The sequence below is a fragment of the Melospiza melodia genome, chromosome 2 (genome assembly GCF_035770615.1).
Source record: "Melospiza melodia melodia isolate bMelMel2 chromosome 2, bMelMel2.pri, whole genome shotgun sequence".
Classification (NCBI taxonomy): domain Eukaryota; kingdom Metazoa; phylum Chordata; class Aves; order Passeriformes; family Passerellidae; genus Melospiza; species Melospiza melodia.
The window spans coordinates 70,767,004-70,790,914 of NC_086195.1; the positions used below are offsets into that span (position 1 = coordinate 70,767,004).

Consider the following 23,911-nt stretch of genomic DNA (forward strand, 5'->3'; position numbering starts at 1 on the left):
TTGGCAATTTCCTCAGGTTATTTTTCAGCGGGAAGATAAATATGCTGTATATAGAATCTTTGATGTAAGTATCTGAATGTGTGGAACATTAAATAATCATAATAATGTGTATTTCCCAAATAATTTTAACAGAAAATTAAATCATTTGGCAATTAGGGCTGCTGTATCTTTTGAAGGGTTACATGCTAATTTTAGCTGGAGACTTGTAAGTAAAATAGATTACATTAACCTTTCCCTATAAGTAACAGTTATGTCACAGAAAGACGTATCTGATTCTTGAAGAATATTAAAAATTTCCTGGTTTTGATTGTGAATGGTCAAAATGTTAGGCTTTATAAAATTCTTTGTAGAAAAACTTAGAAATAAGGGAGCTCTTGTGATTTTGATGGGCTTCAGCATCTTTTCCATATGGATTCAATTCACATTTTTATCAGAATGTGGAAGTCATTACTCTGACATCTGAAACTGAGGTAGCAATAAAAGAAATTATCACAAACAAGACAGCAGACACAAATGATTTTGTGTATATCACTGGGTGGCCCTTTTGAAACTTTCCCGAAGTTAATTGGTTCCAGATATTTGAGAATTAAAATTATATTGTGGCAAATTTATTTCTGGTCATATTTAACTTGAGTCTTCTTGGTAAGGAGGCTTGAACAAACAGAAGAGTTGTCAACCCACTCATGTCTGACTCCAGTTTTTGTTGTAGTAGCTTTAATCCCAGTGATTTGGTTTAATAAAGACCACCGAGAAAACAAACACTGGTGGTGACTGCACTGCTCTTGTAAATTATTTATCGTATCTCTAAGGTTTTACTGTGGCGTAAGTGCTGCAGTGTTAGCTTAAATTGTTCACAAATATGTCATGTCGGATTAAATGCCTGTGCAGAGTTTATGTGTGCCTGGGAGCAATGCTTCCTGCTGTCTGGTGTGGCACTGGGGGTGTGTGTGTGCAGCTGGGGCACACAGACCTGCCCTTATTCTTGTAGTGAGTGAGTGACCAGAGCAGGCTGAACACAAAACCTGGGGCTTCATGCTCTGCTTCCAGTAGAGCAGATGCTGCCTTACACAGGGCAGTCTGTCTGAGTGCTTTGTGGTTGTAGACATTCTGTGAGGTCCTGGGTATGGCAGTGGTGGGATTGTTTTGCTGCTCACCTCAAGTTCCATGTGTTAGGAGCCCAGGGGCTTTGCCTGAGGGAAGCAGGAGCCCAGGATAGGGTGTGCAGCACCTCAGGTTGTTCTGCTCTTGATTTAGTATGATGTATTTTCTGTAGAAAATACATCACATTTTCAAATATTGGCAAATAGAAGACAAATGTGGCTAAGTGACATCTTAAGTCATATTACGTGCATTGTCATGTATATGTCATGTGTCTTCCTGTACTGTAGTGTGCTCTACTGCTATAGTTATTCAGAATATTGATTGACTATTCATATGCAGATATTGCATAACAGAAACTTTATTTTTTCCATTTTAAAACTAAACTTGGGCATAAAAAGCATTACAAAACCAAAATTACCTTAATGTTTACAGTTCCTGTCTTATCAATATGTACCTCAAATGTTTTTTTGTTCCTATAGGAAACAAACCTTTTTTTTCAAATTTCTTAAACTTCTATTACTGGACTGAAGTGTTAATCTTAAAAGACTTTTAACAGTTAGGGTTTGAAATTGCTAAAGCTGTTTCTGACAAGTAATGGGAGTCTTGCAGTAGTAAAGTCAAAAGTGGAAATTGCTAAGTTAGTTAAATTTCTCTTAATGAAAGGATCAAATTTGTAGCTCAGTATGCCAGGGTCTTGGAAGATAGTCTTTTTCTTCTCAGAGATTGTCAGCTATCAGCTGTGACACACTGGTAACAAGATACACATTCAAACTCCCACATTTTATATGTCCATTTATGTGTATGTATATTCACACCTGGTGAAAGAGAAGAGAAAGCCTTTGTCCTTTTGTACGTTTTCCAGAATTAGCAGTAAGTAAAAACGTTAAAAGGAAATGTTTGATTTGTGTAGGCATGGGTTTAATTAATACAAGTCTATGTTCTATAAGCGTTGTGTTAGTAAAATTTATGAAAGAGCACTAAACTGCATTAGGGTAATTTATGGCCCAAATAAATGTCAGTTGCTAAGGTAAACTAGTATAGAAACAGTGCAACTAGGATAAAAAAAAGTGAAAAACTAGAGTAAATTGCAAACATTGTAAGAACAGTGATACAATTCTTTCTTTATGTTCACCCAAGCAAGTATAAGTTCATTTAAAAAATATTTATTAACAGTCTCAAGCTAATAAAACAACACTTACAGAGCAATTTTGGGCACTTTCCAGCTCTCTGTATTGTGCAGCAACAAGTTAGGCCAGTGCTTTTTTTTTCATATTAAGGAAAAAAAGAAGGAATCTGTACTCCTGGCTCCTTTATAAGGTTGTTAAATGTGCCATTTGGCATTTCAGAGCACTGCTTTGCATTGTGCTCAATTAGTGCAGACGAGGCAATCGCAGCACCAGTTTCAGAAATGTGCCTAATTACTACAAACCACTGAGGGATCCATTCATTCTGCCTTTCTGGCTCCGTGGGTGCCAGCCACAGAGACTCCAGCAATTTCTGAAGCCTAATCCCAAGTCACTTCTCCATGTTTCTGTGGCACTTGCATTTTGGAAGCTGTAATGGGGTCTGGCTGTTTATGACCATGTGTTGCTCTGCAACTGTATCTGTAGTATATTCTGGGAATGAGACCTTGGTTTATAGGAAAGGATTGAGAATGGCCCTTTAGCCCTTTCTACATACACATGCACACATACTTCCCTCCTAAAAAAGGATGTGCCTTTTTATATTTTATTTTAAATCATTCTGACTCCTTCCACAGAGAGTCTTTAACAGAGTCTTTATTAGTTATGAAGGCTCAATTATATGGATCAGTTTTTGGAATATGATTTCCTTGTAGCCTGTGCTAGTCATTATGATTTACTGGCTAGTTTGCTGACAGCCCTCTTCCAGCTTGATGACAAACTTTTCACATTAGCCTTTTTTAGACACTTCTGTTTGGTAACTTATTTTTGAACAGCTACTGGGCATTTACATCCAGACTTAAGAAAGATGAGTGTTGGCTAATTGCTTTGGTAAGACATGTATTTGAAAAAACAAATCCACCCTCACTGCTTTAGTTGAAGCTGTTTTATTTGTAGACTTTTGTAAAGTGGTAATTCATCCTTCTCTCTTTCTACTGAGTGAAGGATTTGGAAAGTGTTTCTGTATAGATACTTGTGTGAGCATAAAGCATGGAACAGAGATGTCTTGGAGGAGCATCTTACTGTTGACAGTTCATGCTGACAGTTTTTCTGGTGTTTGGATTATGCAAGTTCTTTAAGGGCCAATGAAGCCCTTCCAATTTAGCATCCGTTTTTTTTTCCCTGTATATTCTGTCAGTGAAGAGGTGAGACCTTAAACATCTGATAGATGAGAGGGAAAAACTTGTAGTGAAGACCTGAACTGACATATGGTACTTAAACCTATCATGGTGCTAGCTACTCTGTTTGCAAAACAGAGGCATCCTTTTTTCAGCCATATTTTGAAAACTTTCTGAAGAGTGAGTCCAACTGAAAGCTTCTGATTTATGTTCTTGTTTGACATTTTTGCACTTATCAGGATTAATTTACTCATTTGATGGGGAGCACTGTGTGTTTTAGGCTCAATTGATTGTCTGCTGTGGTTTCTAAATTGTTTTCAGTTTTGCTATATTCCTTAGACAATTCCTTGTTCTGTAATGGTCTACTTGTTGTAATTTATGTACTTTTTCCTTAAGAAGTATGAGCTATTATTTGGCTGTGCTAGTGTACAGAGTGGTTAAATAAACCTGTCTGTGCAATCCAGTGCAGTTTATGGACCAGACCCACTACATGTATTTGGTACCATTAAACCTTGCCAGGAATAACTGTACATTTTGTTCCCTGTCAAAGATCTTCTTTCTTGTTGTTTTGAACTTGGTTAAAGTGCTGTAAATCTTAAACTCTCTATAATTTTGTTGAGTTCATTGCATGTTTTAAATAAAGAGAATAGGTAAATGTAGTGTGAATAAACTGGTCTGGTGAAGAAATTCTGTTTGTCTGTCCCTGAGGCTGGAAGCAAGACTCTGAGCTATATTTGAATTGAACTTCAGGCCATCTCCTCATTACCTTCCCAACGGTGTGATACATCCTTACATCACTTGGACTAGCTTAGGGCCCTGCTGCAATTTCTGATTTAGTAAATCTAGCAGTAGATGTACTAATAGTGTCTCCTGTGATCTGAATCAGTGGCCTTTAACTGTGCAGTCACTGTCTTTTCCTTGGGAACATTGCTCATTCCCAATAAGAGATTATGGATGTCTTGCAGATTAGCAGCTGCTCAGTTTCATAACTCTAACTATTGGTGTGTTCAAAACTTCCATAAGATACAGGTTCTTCCAGTGGCTTTTCTCTTACTGTCCTTACCTGCAGTCTCTAAATACTTCACAATCTCTTAAAATTTATTCTCATGCGTGAACTCTGAGTGATAAATATAGTAACCATTTTTTGCAGGAGAAGTAGAATCATAGAATTATTTATTTGGATTGTGTTCAAAAAGTATTCAGTAACTTGGTGTGATTCAGTGTTAGAAAGCTGAGGCATTTGTCCTTGACTACTTCCAAATTTCTTTGGTTACATTTTTTACCACATTGGAATTGTAATTGTTCTGTATGTTCTCAAGGCAGTGTATGGAAATAACTAAGTGAATATTCTTTATGACTTTTGGGAGGTAAATGAAAAGTATTACTCCTCTTTTGGATGAGGAATTGGTAGTACCATCAGGAGCAGATTTTTAGGATCTCTTGATTGAGAGTCTCCCACCCTTGGGAAAGAAGACCACGCTACTTGTTTACAGAAGAATCCTTTGTGTTTCAATTGTCCTGCCTGATGTCAGATAAGAAAAACAAAAGCTAGAATCTGGCCCTCCTTTCTGCACTCTACTTGTTTTACCAGTAATCTCATTGTGTTTCCTTGTGATTTGCCTCCCAAGTTTTAGAGAAAGAGGAGAGGGGTTTTACAGACCTGGCACTGATTGCCATGTAGCTTCATTTCCTTCTTTTACCACTGTCTATAGCAACCATCTGAATTGTGATGAAAGTCATATATCCCCTGAGATAACCCACACATGAAAATGGAAATCAAGTCCCATATTTCTTGAGTTAGAGTAGGCTGCACTTTTTTCCCTATACAAAACCATTATAGTTAGGTTGACAAAATTAGTTGGCAGCAATTACCAAATTATTATACACCAGGCAAGAATATTCCATAGTATTGAAGTCAGTTCACTCCAGTAATTTTGGTGCCTGCAGTGTTCTCGAGTAGTTCTGACTGAAAGCCTCTCTGGATCTAATGTGTGTCAGGATATGGAGGCCAACTTCATTTCAGGTGGCTTGAGTCCGAGTCTGGCTCATGCCTTGATTTTTAAGGGCATTTTACTAGTTCAGCTTGCTAGAGATGCTTTCTTCTGCTTTGACATTTGCTGCTTGTCCTCTGGTCATGCGGCAGGGCTGGATGCAGTAATCCATCCACTGCAGGGTCAGGGCAGCTGCCTTACCTTTGTGGAAAACAGTCAAGAGCAAGAAGGAGAAGTATCCATCTGGGATGACAGAGAAACAGAAGGGAAGTGTTTTAGACTTATGGGTAAATCCTACAGATTTGTAGGTTTAGAATTCTTTAGCTACAAAATTAGAGGTGGTGAGTTCTCATGCGTTTTGTTTGAGAAGATCTGACAGATTTTACTACTTTTTGCTGTTGTACATGTGCATAATGCAGCAGGGCTTGTGGAGTACAGCTGCACCATGGTTTCTGTCAACAGCCTAAATGTTGAAAGTAGACATGGCTCTTCTGATGGTGTATGTGAAGGAGAAGTGTGGCTTCCTCCTGAGATTAGTCTTGTGGTAAAAGTTTCCTGCTTTTCTTAAAAAGAGAAAACAGCATGCATGCATGCTTTGCTAAGGGCTTTGCCCTGCTTGGCAGAGAGGAGTGATTCTTAGATGCTGGAGGGACTGTTTTCCTGTCAATTTTGCGGAAAAATGCTTGAGAATTAAAATTCTTGCTCATTTATTTTGTCTGAAATGGCTTCACTTGCAAACTCTTGAGTGTTGTGCAGCCCATAAGTGAGGGTTTCTATTAGTTACTCATGGCCAAAATAAGAACAACTTTCTTGGGAACAGGAAGCATTTAACCAGTGTTTCCGCCAGTTCTTAAAATATTGTTCCAAGGAATTAGCTCTCCTAAAATTTTTAGCTCTCTTAAAAAGAAAAAAAAGTTGATTAAAAAATGATTCAGAGCACTACATTACTAATGGTAGTTAATTGATAGCACTAATTAACTAATGGTAATTACTTACCATTCCCTATATAGTATATGGCTTTTTGAATTTTCTTGCTGGTTATTTTATATTAGGTGGTTTCAATCATAATCAGTATCTGATTTAGTTAAGTGTTTTATAGATAAGAGCATATGATAAATCACAATTTTTTATTAGGTCATCACCAGAACAGACATATTCTTCCTCAAAAGCAAGTTAGCTTTTCTCTACCATTAGTAAAACCTTCTTATAAGCTGCTCCAAAGATGAAGTAGTGTTAACCTGTGTTTCTAATTAGTTCTGAAAGGTTGTGTGACATATATGTGTTTAAACAACGAGTTTGGAAAGTGAGTTAACTGTCTCATGCAAAGTCGATGTAATCTGTTGTACTGTTTACACCGTGGTCATAATAAATCACTAATTTAAAAATGTTTTTTGGATTGTATTCATATTAGTTTAGCACACAACACTGTGAGTAAATCACAATACATGGAAACAAACCAAATGAGACAAAGAAATTTCTGTTCCATTTGCAAATACAGAGAACTACTACTTAAAATTGCTACCAGTGGGAAATGTAAAAGGTGAGGTAATCCCCTAAAGAAACAGGGCACTGGTTGTGAAACACATTAAATGTAAATCTTGTAAAACTTGTAGGGAATGTACTGAAGTACTGAATTGAACCCACTCAGAGTTCATGCTTAACAAGAAATTCTGGTCAATGAAGGCAGATAAAGGAATTGTAAATGACTGTTTAAATTAGTCTGGAATTCCAGAACATGTGCTTGGATAATATGAAATAAAGCTGTGTAAATATGCAGCTCTCATTAATTTCCTGGTCATAGTGAATGTCTGTTACAAGATCCAAGGCTGGTATAGCTTGCTGGTGTTTAAATATCTGCCATTTTTCAGGGGTTAGAATGAAGAAGAGAGATCAAGGACCTTTTGATTTTGCTCTCTGTTGTCCCAATAACACACTAAGGAACTACAGGTGGACCATGAAAGCTCACCTCAGTCTTATTTAACTTGTGTGGGAGAAGAATTTGGATTCACTTAAAGTAGCTTGGGAATGAATTCTACAGGAACATCCTGGTGCCTGTTGTGATGTCACACACCCTGTCTTCTCTTCCGTTGTTTCTTTCACCAGTCCTTGTAAGATGAGGAGGATGGGGTGCTACTAACTCACAGCAAAAAATCAAAATGGATGGACAGGCAAAGATGTAGAAATAAGAGTAGGATGATCAACAAGTCCAAGTGTAAGATGCTGTACTTGGTTTTGGGCAAGCCCAAGCACAAATACAGGTTGAGCAGAGAATGGATTGAGAGCAGCCTTGGAGAGAAGAACTTGAGGCTGTTGGTGGATGAGAAGCTCAACATGACCTGGCAATGTGCACTCACAGCCCAGAAAGCTGGCCTCATCCTGGACTGCATCCAAAGCAGTGTGGGTAGTAGAGTGAGGGAGGGAATTCTGCCCTCTGCTCGGCTCTCGTGAGACTCTACCTGGAGTGCTGTGTCCAACTGTGGGGTCCTGAACGTAAAAAGGACTTGAACCTGTTGGAGCATGTCTACAAAGATGATGAGAGGGCTGGAGCACCTCTGTTATGAAGGCAGACTGGGAGAGTTGTGGTTGTTCAGCCTGGAGAAGATTCCAGGGAGACCTCACTGCACGAAGTGTCTGTGGTGATGGGACGGGGGGGGGTCAATGGTTTAAAACTGAAAGAGGGCGTGTTTAGATGATATACAAGAAAGAAATTCTTTGCTGTGAGGGTGATGAGGCACTGGAACAGTTTGTCCCAAGATGTGGCTGCCCCATTCCATGGAAGTGTTTAAGACCAGATTGAATGGGGCTTTGAGCAACCAGGTCCAGTGGAGGAGGTTCCTGCCCATGGCAGGGGAGTTGGACTAGATGGTCTTTAGAGGTCCTGTCCAACCCAAACCATTCAATAACTCTGTACAGTGTTGGAGTTCATTGCAGCTCTGGATGCAGGGACAGTGTCACCGTTTTATCCTGAAAACTTGGTGGCTACATCAAGCCTTGTCAGACCTGCTGTTTCTGCACGTTGTTCCTTCAGCAGCCTTTGGCCAGGCAGCAGCAAAGTTCTCCATGGATCAGTTTCAAAAGGGATAGAAAGAGATGGTGCATGATCAGTGCTCCTTCTCACTATTTTGGAGCTGAAAATCTGAAGATTGTGCTGCCCCTAAATCCAGGGGCGATCACTGACTGTACAAGCAAATGTGCTTGTATATTGCTGGTCTGGCCAGACTGGTGTATCGGCCACTGTCTTTTCTGCTCTGGCAGCATTACTAATCAAAACCAGCTTTGACAGTTGCCATGTGCTTTCTGCAGCCTGGCTTGCAGCTGTTTGCTGTCCTTCTGCTGTGTGATTGGAAGAAAGGAAGGTTTTAGTTGGCTTCACTGATCATTTCTCAGATGCAGAAACCTCTGCTCTATGATGATAGTGGGGCAGGCTGCTTGGACCTCCTTTCTCTGGCATTTCTGTCAAGGCAGGGGAGATTAAATGGCCTATTTCTCCAGTTTCCCATGCTGGCTGCTGGCCTGGTTTGTGGGTAGTTCAGTTCATGAGCATTATATTGCTGGATTTTTTTTTTCTGGCTTCCTGATGCTTTGTTAATTGCAATGTTGAGCCCTTTCAATCCTTTGTGCAGAGAAAACTAGAAAAAGGTGAAAGTCAGTTACAGGCTGGGACCAGGAATCCCGATGTAAATACCAAGCATTTTTTGTGAGGGGGCTGGGAGGAAGGAAAGGGAGAGAAACAGGTAGAAGAGAAGTCAGGAGAAAAAAAGCAATTATCATGATCTTGGCAAATGTTACAAATACCACAACTGCAAACTACTAGCTTCAGATTAAGATAAATACATACAAATGTTTTTTATTTCATCCTTTTAGCAGCATATATCATGTGATTATTTCCATGCTTGGTTCGTTTGTTGAGCGTGTGTTCTGCAGTTTTAAATTATAAAGCTCTTTAAGGACAGGCTGAGGTTCCTGAGCAGGCTGCAGCAGGGAGAAAGATTGGGATAGTTTAGTTAGTTAGGTAGAGGGTAGAGATAAATTGGTTCATAAGGTAGTTTATTAACCCTGAAAGTGCACATTCAGGTCAATGAGCAAACGGAATTTGTAAATGGAATAGAAGTTACACTGAACTGTGTTCAAATTTGAACCTATGTTTGCATGATAAATCTGCAAATACTCTCAGGAACAAGCAAGACAAAAAAAGTTACTCTGCTGATAGTCTTGTTAGTTTTAATACTGATTTATTTATGCTATATTAGTGATGTGTTTTGCATGTCTCCAAACCTCTAGTTAGGGAGGCATCGCATGTTTATTATTTAAGAAAGAACATTTCCAATAGTACTTATAAGATACATGGCCAGATGTGTGCTTTGCACAAATGTTGGGTAAGTAACCAGAGGAGAGGGATATCAGGTATTATGGGATGCAGAGATGGGTGTTTGGTGCAACAAATTCTGAAAGCTGAATTTGGGAAACAAAATAGAGATGTTTTGAAGAATGGGTACAAGGCTTTCATAAACTCTGTAAACTATGCTTTATCATGAGGTTTAAATTGTTTTCTTTGGAGAGTTCCCAGTTAAGTTACTTCTATTGAAAGTAAGGGTAGGATATTATTTGATCTGTGAATGGGTGACTGGAAAGAGCTTGTGTCTCACTGATGCCAAATATAGGCTGATCTGTGCATTGTACAAATAAGGTTCCAATAGTTCAGTAATGAAGGCAGAGACATTCAGAGTCATTCAACAAAGTAAAAGATGGAGGTATATGGAGTTTACATCTGTACAATGGAATTAATTGAACTTTTAAAGGTTTTTCAGAGAGTGGGAATTTGCATACCTGTCTTTTTAAAAGCTTCAGTTCAGCTTCAGTATTGTATTTTAACATATTTATAAAATATTTTAAATCTCTAAAGTATGTAGAATGGCTATGCATTTTATTTTGGTACTGTGGTAATTTCATTAAAAGTTGTAACAATAATTAAGCTCCTCAGTTAAATCTGTCATCTTGAGTAAGGTTTAAATGCAGACAGTTGCTTTACATTTGACTTTTTGTGGACAGAATTCAGGAAAAAAAATTCAAAAACTACTTCTGTGTTTTCCTAGTAATTATTGCTTCTAAATCTCACCAGATCTTTTTTATCTAGCACTCCTCCTTGTTTTCAAAAGTTGTGTGATGGTTAGCTAATAAGGGCTTTAACAATAGTTCATGTATAATTGAAAGTTGAAAGATTGTTATTAATGATTTTGGATAGACTGTCAAAACCCTTTCTTCATGTAATTTGCTTTTCACAAAGCAGCACAAATTTTACAGGCTAGAGCTGTCAGCTAGCTATTGTATCCAAGATCAGCAAACCTAATAGGAGAGAAAAATGTCTTTTGTAGTATTCCATTCTTTTTTATTCTTATAAAGAATTTGCATTATTTTAATTTTAATTCAAATAGGATTTTTTTTTTCTGTTTTGTTTTAGGTTTTTTAATGCACATTCAGAAGAAATGCCAAAATTTGTCAGGTGATTAAAAAGTGTGCATTTCTAAATTCATTAACTTGTGTGATCAATCTCTTCACTGCTTGCATTTCCAGTTTTAACTTCGGTAAAACAGTAACTATTCTGGTGAGGTATTATGTGAGACCATTTTATTTTTGATCATACCTAGAAAATTCAAGACATCTGGAATCTAATGCAGTGTTTCTGTTTTTCGTACCATTTCCATCAATAATGCACAATTATCTTCCACTTTAGTTCTGGTTCATACAAGTGATTCCTCTGTTTTTTTTAACCCACTTGCAATGAATTTGATCAGAAGCAACTGCTTTGTTGGAGTGGGAACAGTTGGTCATCTTTGTCAGGAGATGACCTTGGAGCTTGCACGGCGTTGCAGAGCGTAGCGTACCTCAGGCTGCCATTTCACCTCAGTATATTGTAACACACCGCGTGTTCTTGGTAATGAGCAACAATTTTAGGATTCAGTAACAATCATCTTGGCAACACATTTATTTCACACTGAGATCACTAGAACCATGTGTTGACAGTTTGCTTTCTTAGGAACCTCTGACTCCCATGGCTGAGTAGAAGGCTTATTCACAGTGAATTGAATGCAAATAAATCTCAAGTTTTTACAGCTTTCTAAAATATCAGATTATATTGTAATAATCAGTGAAAAACAGTTAAAAATTAGCTAAATTCATAGTCAGCAGTTTCTTTGAGAATAGTATAGTTTCTTAAATGGACAGTTATGCCTAGTTTGATTTGTGACAGAGCTATAATTTGCACGCTTTTAGCAGATTTAATACAATGAAATAAACTTGCCATTTCAATATACTTTGTATCTTTTAACAAATTACTTAAAAGTAAATCCTTTGAACTCAAATGTTTTTAATAGATTTAGTCAGTATTAAAACAAGTTGTGTGTAAATACTTTGCAGCATGAATATTGACTATTATTATACTGGTAACTTTGGTAGATTTGAAATTACATACCAAGGATATGTCAGGCAAGATGTGTTCAATAAACTGGATTTTTAGTCAAAGTAGATTTGGTGTCCTGTAGGGATCCTTTTACTCTCAGCAAGATATTATTATAAATAGAAAATACATGAAGTGTGCAAGAATATTGTTGTTTTTATATTGCTGTTGTGGTTCTTCATGCAGTTTTTTTTCCCTCTGTACTTTATGGAGCATTAAGTATGATGAAGTTTGTCTCTAACATTAAAAAAAAAATAAGGTCCATGTATATTTTGACTTTCTCCACCCTTATGCTTATTCTTTCATGTCCAACATGTGCAGCTCAAATGCCAGCAGGATGTTCTGTGTTTTTGGATTTCCTTGTGTCTTGGCTTGTCACAGCTAGAAACTGCAGGATAGCCTTCCACTTGGCTGGCACAAAGCATTTCCACCACTTAGAGAGAATTTGAGGAATTGGGCTGTGTTCCTTTGGAGAGCAGAAGGAATTTACAGGTCATCTGTAAATTGCATTTTTTTTGTGGGCTTGTCACTTAAAATGTTGTTTTGAAATGCTGAAACATGTTGATCAGAGAGGTCGTGAGACCTGCAATCTTTGAGATGCTGAAAATGGGCCTAGACAAGCTGGTTCAAGGGAACTTGAGCAGGATCAGAATCATGGAGTTGTTAAGGTTGAAAAAAGCCTTTAAGGTCGTAGAGTCCATCCATTAACCCAGCACTGCCAAGTCCACCACTAAACCATGTTCCCAAATGCTTTTAAATACCTCCAGGGATGGTGACTCAAACGCTTCCCATGTCAGCCTGTGTTCAAGTGCTTTACAACCCTTTCCAGGGAGAAACTTTTCCTAATATCCCATCTAAACCTCTTCCCCAGTGTAACTTGAGGCCATTTCTTCTTGTCCTGTCACTTGTTACCTGGGAGAAGAGACTGACCCTCACCTGGTTGCAACCTTCTTTCAGGCAGTTGCAGAGAGGGATAAGGTCCTCTCTGAGCTTCTTTTCCCCAGACTAAACATCCCCAGCTCCTTCAGCTGCTCCTCATAAGACTTGTGTTCCAGACCCTTTCCCAGGGCTGCTACACTTCCTTGGATATGGTCCAGTATGATTCTGTTTGTTTCTGCATTTGCAGGGCAGAAGGGAAAAAGATAGAAATTGAAGACAGTGTGGAAGCTTTAAAGAACCAGAAGTGTTACAGATAAATTTACATTTTAAGACTGGCAAAATTTTGCTAACTGCTTACTTTTATCATTAGTCTTTGTGACATTATAGCACTGTGAAGGTGTTAAAATATTCTGAATGGTTGCATCATGCTATTCTACCTTGTAAGACATTGCCTTACTGAATCTCCACATGTTTGCAGGTAGTTTGCTTTGTCAAAAGAATGCAGACCTGAACTATTTACTGCCAGTGTCCACCTTCTTCACCTTAAAGCTTACACCAACAGTAGGCTTGGGCTGATTACTGTTCTGAAAGATGAACTTCTTTAAGCCTCCTCTTGGATTTTGCACACTGAAACGCCCAATAGTGCTTTCTGCAGCCTTGTCATTGCCAGTCAAAGGCTACAGGTGGCCTCATCCCCACTATGCAGTTTGTGTGGGAAGCTGTGTTTGTAGGGCTCATCTTCTTAGTCAAGGGTGGCCTACTGGAAGGCATCTGTGATGTTGCTTTTGCTGTTGCTGTGATTTTTCCTTGTGTCTGAATGGTTTTGAGATCTGGCATTAATGAGGTGAGTACAAGTGTACTAAGAGAGATCTCTTACTAGTAGATGTGAACAGAAAGTCACACACACCAGTGGTTTTCAAAAGGAACAAAAGCAGCTTAGCTGTATTGACAGAATGCTCAATTTGGTTGAAACATCCCTTAAAATATTGGTGAAAGAAGCCAATTTCGTGAAATACAAAAGGCTGTGTGAGGTTCACTTCATCTCTCAGAGAAGAAAGGTTTGAGAAGCAGAATCACAGTGGAGCACTGCCCTGCGTCCTTGTGGGTGTAAATGAAGTAATGGATTTTGCAGCCCAATGTTCTGGAGTGTACACATTCATTTACAGGTGTGTGTGGAATACATAAGGTAATTAAAATATCTTTTTTTTAAGTTATTTTCTGCAGAATATTATGTAGGAAGGAGTAAAACTCACCTAATCTGTCTCTTGGAAGACTGAGGAATTAATCTCAAGAGAGGTCTTTGATACCATATTTATTGAGATACAGCTGTCTTAAGGTAGTGTTAGTGGGAACCCAGCAAGTCATGTGAGCATGGAAACACTTAGATGCTTTTTTTCCAAATCACTGTTCGGAAAGATGATCAGCTACTGCAAACTGCTTTTATTTATAAACTTTCTAAATGTGGTTGTTGTTGTTGTTGTTGTTTTTTTCCTGAACAGCCTGCTACCTACTCCTTAAAACAGATCCTTAAATGTCAGGGTATTTTTTTAATTAGAACCAGAGATTAAAACCATGGTTTTTTGCAGTTGAAATTGAAACCACCTTCACTGTTTGCTATGGAAACAAGTTTTTAAAACAAATCTGTTCATTTGTATGCTGTTGTGCCAATCCATGAATTTATGTAACTTGCAGATTTTTTTCATGCTTTTTTCCAACCAGCTTGTAGAAAGATAGGTGGTACAGAACCTATTATAGTTGATATTAAGCCAGTAACCTATATCTGTATCAGAGGTATGTTTTAATTGTCTCACTGGATTAAGGAAAGGATGGAGGAACTAACGCAAAAAGGTATTCAATCTAATTTAAGATGGGAGATTTCCCCAAAATTGTATTCCCTGCCATTTGCACATGACAATGTTGTGTTTTATAATCTCACCATTACTGAGAGTTAAGAGGGGCTTTTAGGAATAGCACCACATCATATTATTTTGTCATACTCATTGGTCAGTTTAAATGTATATTATTAAACAGCAATTTTGAAATTAAGTTTCATGAGTCATGAAATACCATATGGTTGTTTTTTCCACAGTACCCCACTTGTACTTTACAGCTTCTGGAGGACAGTTTTCTGGGGCTGAGCATCTCTGACCTGCTCAAAGAGTCTTCTGGAACAGCTGGGATGTTGCTTGAGGGATCATGTACTGTTACTTAGGCTGAGACCAAAGCCCTCAATATGTCTCACCTTCCCTAAACTGTGCAGGTTGTTCTAAAGGATTACTGGAGCAATTCAAATGTAAAATAGGTGCTAGCAGAAAATATAAAAAATGTTATAACAAGTTGAAACAAACTGTCATAAGCTGATTTTTAATGATTAATTTGTCTCTGTGTTTGTTGATGCAGGCCACAGAAACATTGTTCCGAATGGCAGTAGCAAGAGGAGCTATCACACCTTTAAGACATGGAGAAGTAAGGCTAAATAGATCTGTTTTTTTGTTTCTTATTTATGTGTGATGTAATGCTTTATTAATATAGTGTTTTATAAATTCCTGGAAGTCATGCTGTCTTCAGGTAAGTGAAGAGAGTTGGACAACATATAACTTGCATACCTACATTCCAGTATTGTTTTAATGGAGAACAGGAACATAAATACTGCCTAGTCAGAAATGAAGTATTTTTCAAGGAATTCCCTATGCTTCTCTTTGCTTCAATCATTACTTAGCCATATGATAGAAGTGGCTCAAGAGAGCCTTTCAGCTGCTTTGCCAAGTGCTGGGTTCCAGTTTTTCACTGAAATTTCTTCATTAAAGATGGTCAAAACTAGAGAAATTCACAGGAGGTCAATATTTGTTACTGGATAGCTGTGAAGGGGTTACTTCATCCTTTGTTCCTTTTGAGAAATAGTAACTTCATGTAATATACAAAGTATTAACACATCAGTTATTCCAGAGAGGATAAATGTATTGGAATTTTATGTTGGTCATACACACTTCTATTTGTGGTGAACATTTTTTTTTTCCTTTTTTGTACAGTTTTATATCTGGTAAACATGCTTTTGAACATTGATGATTGAATATCTCCAATATGAGTTGGTGCCATTTATACTTAGGTTGAATTTAATTTAAAAAATAAAATACTTCAGTCAGTCATGTCACTGGAAGTGAAGGATGATCTGAGCATTGCCACAGCTGGATGCTAGAGAGTGTGTGGGTTTTCAGTGTAAGAAACCTCAGTGTCTTTTCATGGTGATATTGTTTTGATCAAATTCCTAGTAAGTTTGCAAAAAGTTCTTATCAGAGGCACAGTGTTCAGTCTGTAATGTTGACCTACACTGACCCTGGAGTCCCAGCTGTGCTGTAAAATGTTCCTTATGCTGATGAGGTTGCCTTAATCTCTTTTTTGTGACAAAATAATGTATCTCTGCATCAGTGTCTGAAGATGTACCTCAGATATCATGTCCTGCCATTGTCTCTAGTTTTAGCTTTTCTGAGTATATGGGTCCTCTCTGAATTTTGTGTATTGCTATTTTCTACAGAAGAATGTAATGCCATTTCCAGAAGTGTTAGTTACCTAATGTGTGCATCCTTTCCAAATTCCCTGTATAGTTTTGGTTTTTTTTTTTTTTTCAGTGAGGGGTTCTTAATTTTCTGTTTTAAAGACCAGGTTGCCCAAAAGGTTTATGTAGTTACCCAGTCAATGATGTGAATTATGGAAAAAAAAAATTATTGGTTTTCTTAAAGAGTAACTAATTGTACTGTTTGCAATCCAAAATACTGGGACAACTACAGATGTAATGATGTCTGTTGTGAATAATATTAGTAATTTCTGAATCTGATACATCTTCTGTTGAGCCAGTTTAGCTCACTGATAAGGTAGAAAAAATTTAAATTTTTTCTTCAGGTATTCCTTCTCATTTTTTATCCATTAAACCACCTCAAAGGCTAGAGAGAAGCAGAGGAGAAGCAGTAACATAAGTGGTGAGAAGATGTTACCATGGTTAGCAAGAAAAGAAGTGTAAGAAAGTCAGCTTCATGTTGGTGTATGGTGTCCTGTGATACCTTTTCTGAGGTATTCCTGGGGCCTCAGTGGAAATGCAGTTAAGACTAAGCTAGATAATTTATAGATAAAGCATGTAATAATGGTCCAGAATTGGCTTTTTGTGTAAGAAGGCAGTGGGAGAAACAAGAAAATACCCTTTTTCTCTCTTGTAATTTTATTGGACTTTATGCAGCAGGAAATGTTTTCTCTCAAGGGAATTATTTTCATTGAATTCCATTGTAATTATAATTCACTTAGTCTGAAAATGAGAAATTACATTATTCAAATGAAGCTAATTTTTCCAGAAGAAGCATATAATTATCAAGTCATACTAAAATTTTTTTTTGCTCTTCCAAGAAGTTGCTGGATGTTTGCACACAGTAGTAGAAAGGGAGCTAGAAAAAAAGTTGAATATGAACTAAAGTTGACTGTATTCTGTTTGAGAAGTGTGAATTTGGCAGTGAAAAACAAAACAGAGAAACTTTTAAAATGGAAATTTCAAAATACGGAGGCAGCAATCCAAATGTGCAAAAGTGCTGTTCAACTTTCACATCAGCACTTAAAAATGTAACACCATTTAAAATTTGAGAGAGGGTAAAAATGTTCACTGCTAGAAGGCAAAAGTCATACCTGTTTATTTTAAATTAATAAAAAGATGGCATTATTCTTTCTGTACCACTGAACAGATTATTGTGCAAACATTTCTTCTACAGGCAACACAGGGTGCATGAAAAGCTGTGCATTATGACCCAGTTGTTATCACCAGGTGGATTTATAAGTTGGCAGTCCCTTTTATTTCTCCTTTCAATATTTCCTCATTCATTTGGCCGTATCAGGTCTTTATGCATATAAAATTTTTATGTTTTTCATTTATTTTCCTTGAAGAAATTATAAAATGAGGATGTATAGGTTTGGTCTTTCTACTTTTGCATGTGGTTTATAAAATCATTGTTAAGAGTTTGTATAATTATCCTGCCAAAACTAATTATCAAAATTGGGTGCATCGTGCCAAAAATTATTTAACTGTGGAATATTAATCATAGAGGTTCCTGAAGAATCTTCTCAGCAGTTATTTTGCTCCTGGGTGGGTTTAAGTGTAGTAGCATCTGTGGGAGGGAATCAAACCCAGAAGTAATTCATTCTCAGGATTCAATATGTTGTTGTCTGTGTTAATTAGATATTCCTATCAGTTATTTTGTTGTGGGGGTGGTGCACGAGGCAGAGCCCTATTCATTTCTGTTACCACTTCTAGCTGATGCCTAAATGATCCAAGAATTGTGGGAGCAAATGTGATCACACCAAATTCCATGGCTGTGCTTCTCTCTGGGAATCCTAATGTGCATTTCATTAATGACACAAGGCTGAGAGCCGTGCATTTGAGGAGCCCTGACCTGGCACCACCTAGAGAGCTTCTCCAGATGCTTCTTCTGCTCTGGTCTTCATGCAAGAGGCTCAGGTCTGCTGCCATCAGTTCCTCTCAGTGTTCAGTCTCCTCCAGACAGGCCTGCTGTCTCTGTGGAGCTGGCTGATAGGGCAGCAGTGATGGGGTTGAGGAAACAAGAGCAGCAAATGAGTGACAAGAGGAATGCAAGGAGGCTCCTGCTTCAGAGGTGACTTTTTCTACTTTCCAGTTCTGCATTCCTGAAGCCTCTACTGCTGTGTGCTGAGTCCCCAAGGGAAAGCTGTAAGGAGGAGTAAGGGTTGGCAGCAATGGGCTGTGAGGAGTTACTGAGTGCATGGCAGCAGCATGGAATACATTTGGCACAAGCTGAGATCAGTTTGGTGGCTATACACAGAGAGAACTTCCAGAATTTTACTGGAAATTACCAATTTTATTCACGTTGTGCCAATGATACACCAGAACCAGTGTCACCTAGGATGTGGATATCTTGTGGAGATGCTGAACAGGAAGGAGAGATCTGGTGAGGACAATGAGCTCACAGGACATTGATGTCCTCAGGCCCTGTAGATGAGGGAAATGGATCTACACAGAGAAGGAGCAGGGGGATAAACTGAGAGGCTGGAAGGCTTAATGGAAAAAATGCATGAAATACATAGGCTGACAGCCAACAGGTCTAATGGTAGAGTTATGATTCCCAGAGAGCCACAACTGATACCAGACATGCATGACCTTTGTGGCTGTTAGCATAAAAATGTAAGCTTTTCTAGCCTAAAATGGCTTACTGCTTTGCAGTGCAATACATGCAACTGTATGCATTTCTATGGCAGTACATACCCGTGCTTCAAAGTGGACTTTGTTGGAAAAAGACAAGTTTTTGCTTTTGTTTAAAGCAGTTTTTAAGAGATTTCACCATTCTGTGTGTTTTCTGTAAATTCAGTAATGTGAATTGCAAAGTTTTATGAATTTAGCCCAGATATGTGTAAAATGTAATTTCTGTAGATTTGTGTTCGTAGTTAGTACCAGTGATGTGTTTGTGATACAACAGTTAGCTAAACATTGAACAAGGGGATCAGTAAGGGTCTTTAAAATGTGATTTCTTTAATATTTGTACAAATGAATCCATAACAGTGGGAACAGCAATATCAAGCACTCCTTCGTGCAGCACTGCTTTTTGTTCAACAGATGTACTGAAAGAACCTTGGACAGGAGGGTACATAGTTGAAGTGACATTACTGCCAGCTCAGGTTTTCCTTGCCCTCTTTCTTCACAGCCCACTGTGCCATAGCAGAATGCAGTGTAGTCTCCTGGAAACTTGCCTGTGGAATTATAGTCATATAGACATGAACCTTTTGTATTATTAACAGAAACCGTGATGGCTTTTTTCATGAGGAGGAACTTCTTGATTTTGCCAATGGAGTGATTCAAAAGAGATATTAGGACACCTGTCATCATATTTAGTTGTGTAATGTGAAGATGACACGGAACTAAGTATTCATTAAATGATAATCTCCTCCACATGAAGGATTGTTAGTCTCTTGAATTTTATCCTCTAGGGTTTTTCCTGTCCTGGTTAAGGGTTGTTGGCACACAGAAAACATGTGTGTTTTTTAAATTTAATAGATTGCAAAATGGTGTAAATTTAATTTAGCCAAATTGTATTTCTGAATGTTGTGTAAGATCCAAAGTGCCAGTAGGTTTCAGTATTAACTTCTCATATAAAATTACCCCCTTATATTTGAAAGGTATTTGCAAAACTAAAAGAAAGGGTTTGGTTGCAGGCAGGTCTGAGTGCCTGTTCATCTAAAGTGAAGCCCCTTCTCTCTGTCCTAAGAAAATAATGTTTAATTTTTAGTTTTTTCAAAAGAAATGTGTTCAAAAAAATTCAAAATTAAAAAGTTATTCTATAAGAGTGTTCTGAACCATCAGATAACAGCTCAAATTATTGGCATGCTTAGTTATAGCTTTCTCATTAGTGAAATCTATTTCGGAAGTAGTATAGAGCCTGTCTTTTATAACTTCTTCTAAAGAAGAAGCAATGGATAAGATGTATCCACAAGAATAAAACTATTTTATAGTCCTTTGGCTTAAGGTTTTGGTTTGGGGCATACGTGTCAGAAGTATTTTAAAATAGTACTGGGATCTGGAAAATTCTTCTGGCAGGTCACAATGGGTAACAGTTCAAAGGTAATTTAATTGCCAAAGACTGGCATACCTTATCTATGTTATCTGGAAGTAAGTCAAAGGTAAATAATTCTTCTGATTAAATGCAGTGAAAACTAAAGCTTGATTGGAGAGAGAGAGAGAGAGAGAGGGGTTGAGAATGCAGTTGAACCCTGGGGAGAGAAACCAGCAGATTGCCTTTGAGGTGTTCCAGTGTACAGTGTTCCAGTGCTGTTTTTGCCATGTGTTCAGTTGTGTGAGGGTGTTATGTGTCTAGCTTGCCCTGGGTTATCCATTTTAAGTGGCCTATGGATTTTTGATTAATTTTTAGTCATGAAGAGAAAGGAAAATTTGTTTTAAAACCATAGTTGAATATCAAGAACTTTTCTGCTCTTTTAAAATGCCATTTGCCTACAGATAATCTGTTACTTACTAAAGATCATCTCTAGCCTTGACAGAGTATTGATCTGCTCTAAGTAATTTTGTTGTGATAGCATTAGTTTGTTAGGGAATGTGAAAAATTAACGCACTGTAGGAATCATGGCTGGTCTAAATTTATGGTAGAAATACCTGTAAATAAGAGAGTGGTTACATTTCAGTGGTTATATTGCAGAACATGGAGAGGTACCACTGAAGAAAGGTAACACACAAGTTTGGGAACTCTGAGAACTTGAATTTCAAAACAGAAGTGAAATAATATCTATGTAACTCATGCTTTGTAGTTTTCTTTTAAGTGTATGGAAAATATAGTCTGTCTATTTTTCATGGAGTGGAACAATAGAATTTAGTACTTCAAGCATTTAGCATATCATGCTGGGCATTATTATTGTTGTAATTTTCTTTAGTTCAAACTCATGGTATGTATTTATCTTAGAATAGTCTTAAATTCCCTTAATGAAGTGTAACGCAAGGCTGAAAAGTAAATTAAATTATGCCCAGAGGTATTTTCCAGGTGTGTTTCACCAAGAAAGTATTGGCAGGGAGTAAAGTAAGGAGGGAATTACCTATTTTAAAGATTTCTCTTTTTTTCCTGTCTTAGTACTTAGCCTGTGTATTTCAGATTTCTTACTGTCTTGCATAAGCAAAGCAGCTAGTGCATGGTAAAAGTAGACAATAAAAAATTATGGCAACAAAGCTAAATGTAAGGAAATGTATTTAGTTCCAAATCTAGGTTTTTTTTGGTCTTCTATGTCATGGCCTTGGAATGAAGCTGTCATTTTGCTTTATACTTAAAAATTGCCCCCTGCAACTCTATTGTTCTGCAAGAGAAAAGATCATGTGCAGGGAGATTTTTACTCCTGTACATGAGGAAAGTCAGAGTAGGTGCTACTGGAGTTTGGTGCTTGAGTAATGCTTCTTTCTCACTTTGGTGGTGTCCATACTGCTGTATGTTAATTCATTCATAGAGTTGAAGAAATAGACAGCTGTAAGAAGATACTTAACCTGATAAAGCTAAGAATTTGTTCACATTCCTTTAGTAACACTAAGCATTTAAGAATGCTGAGTGTTACTGAAGCATGCATATAACTAATCCTTAGTTTTTGTGCAAGTTGTTGGAAGAATTAGCCAGTGTCTGAATGTCCACCATTTTCAATAACACTTTGTAGTGTAAATATATGCATGTCAACTAAATTACTGCTGTATGTATAGTCACAGAATATAGAATGGTTTGGGTTGGGAGGGACCTTGAGGAACATCTAATTCCATCTCCCCCCCCATCATGGGCAGGGACGCCTTCCACTGACCAGGTTGCTCAAAGCCACATCCAGCCTGGCCTTGAACAGTTCCAGGGATGGGGCATCCACAGCTTCTCTGGGCAGCCTGTGCCAGTCCCTCACCACCCTCACAGTAAAGAATTTCTTTCTAACATCTTATCCAAATGTTCTCTCAGTTTGAAGCCCCTCCCCCTTATCCTATCACTGCAGTGCCTGGTGAAGAAACCTCTCTTGGCTTCCCTATAGGCCCCCTTCAGATGCAGGATGGTTGCCATGAAGTCTCCGTGCAACATTTGCTTCTCCAGCCACTTTGAAGGAGGAGTGTCCTAATTTTAGTGTAAATGTTACTTACATTCAAAGATTTTCAGCTAATTAAATATAACATTCCTTTTGTAAAACAGTGTTCTTATTCAATTCAAGTTATTTTATGCTTCTTGTCCGTGTGTTATACTTAGTAAAGTATTGTTGAAACAAGAAATAATAGTCATATTTGGTAACTTTTAATTGTCCTGTATGTTAACAGATTGCATAAATCAAAATGCAGTTAGAAATGTCTTTTTTTGGGTTTCTGAAAAAAAGATGAATGTGCCTATAGTCAGTGAGAAAGCTTTTTCCATTCCATTCCCACCTAAACAATAGTACTGTGATTCTGCGTGCTACTCTACGCTTAAAGACCTAAATTTTCAAACATTTTTCTGTAGGTATAAAGCTAGAATAATCCTACTTTTATTGGGCATATACATGATTAATATTATATAAAAGATAAAATTTAAATACATTTCTCTTAAGCTGTAGAAAAATCAAATTACAATACCTAGGGTAAGCAGTTCCTGCTTATAAAGGCCAAGGGTTTTATTGTTCTTTCCAAAACGTGAAGATGTGGGAAAATGCTGATGATAGGGAAGTTGTCTGCTAGGATTGAGAACCCATACCAGGGTGTAGTTTTTCAATAGTGTGACATTATTTGGTGGCAGGGTGAAGAGACTCTGGAGCATTTCCATCACATGACAGGTTGTGATCCTTACTGGGTGAGCACAGCTGGCTTTTTTGGACTCTGTAATGTTGGTACTATACTCCAGTGATCTGAAATGATTTCTAATTTAAAAATCTTAGGTGTTCTTCCTTCTTTTAAAAAACTTCTATGCATTTGCTCTGTGAGGCCATCCCTTGTACCTAAATAACAGCATGAGAGCAGGAGAACAGTCCAGCCTGAGATATTTAGATACCTTTATGGTTGTTAAGGAAGTTATTGTTATGGGCAAGATCAAATACTGTTGCTGGCTGTTCAGAAGTCGGTACTCAAGAATCAGGAATAGTGGATATTAATGGAAATTAACACTGCTAGAATTCTGTAGTAATAGTCTGCACTGTTTCATTGTAATAACCTATTTTAATATTTTTACAATATTTAATCACTTAGGAAGGATTATATTGTCTTTCTTGACTGATATCTCAGTGCAAGGTGATTGTGATGGGTGAAAATCTGGTCTGCCAGCAGCAGGAATGATAGGGTGCATGAACTGCTGGAACAATTCTCCCACTCTGAACCATGAAACCAATCTGTTCCTGGCAGCTACAATTTTATGGAAACTAATTCTTTGTTGATGGAATCAGGTGAAAAATATATGGTTCTGATTAGCAAAGAGTCTGTAGAGTTTCTTGGTCATGGAGAACATTCCTCAGGCCATGTGCATGTGTTCAGATGTGTGTGACTACACATATTATTTGTGTTACATATTTATCTTCCTATATTAAAAATTATTGGCAGTTTTGTTTTTTAAATATACTGTTTTAAAAATATTTGTATTATAATTGATAAAATTATAATTATTAAATATGTGTTTATTATGGTAGAGTCAATATTCAGTTTTATTA

At 37.6% G+C, this 23,911-nt stretch overlaps 1 protein-coding gene across 1 annotated transcript in view; it reads left to right on the plus strand.

Moving 5' to 3' along the window:
• TMEM135 (transmembrane protein 135) overlaps window positions 1-23,911 on the plus strand; it is a 154,863-nt gene that overhangs the window by 52,858 nt on the left and 78,094 nt on the right. Inside the window, exon 5 of the mRNA XM_063148823.1 lies at window positions 15,125-15,190. Within this exon, the coding sequence (XP_063004893.1) occupies window positions 15,125-15,190 (66 nt within the window). The remainder of the gene's footprint in view (window positions 1-15,124; window positions 15,191-23,911) is intronic.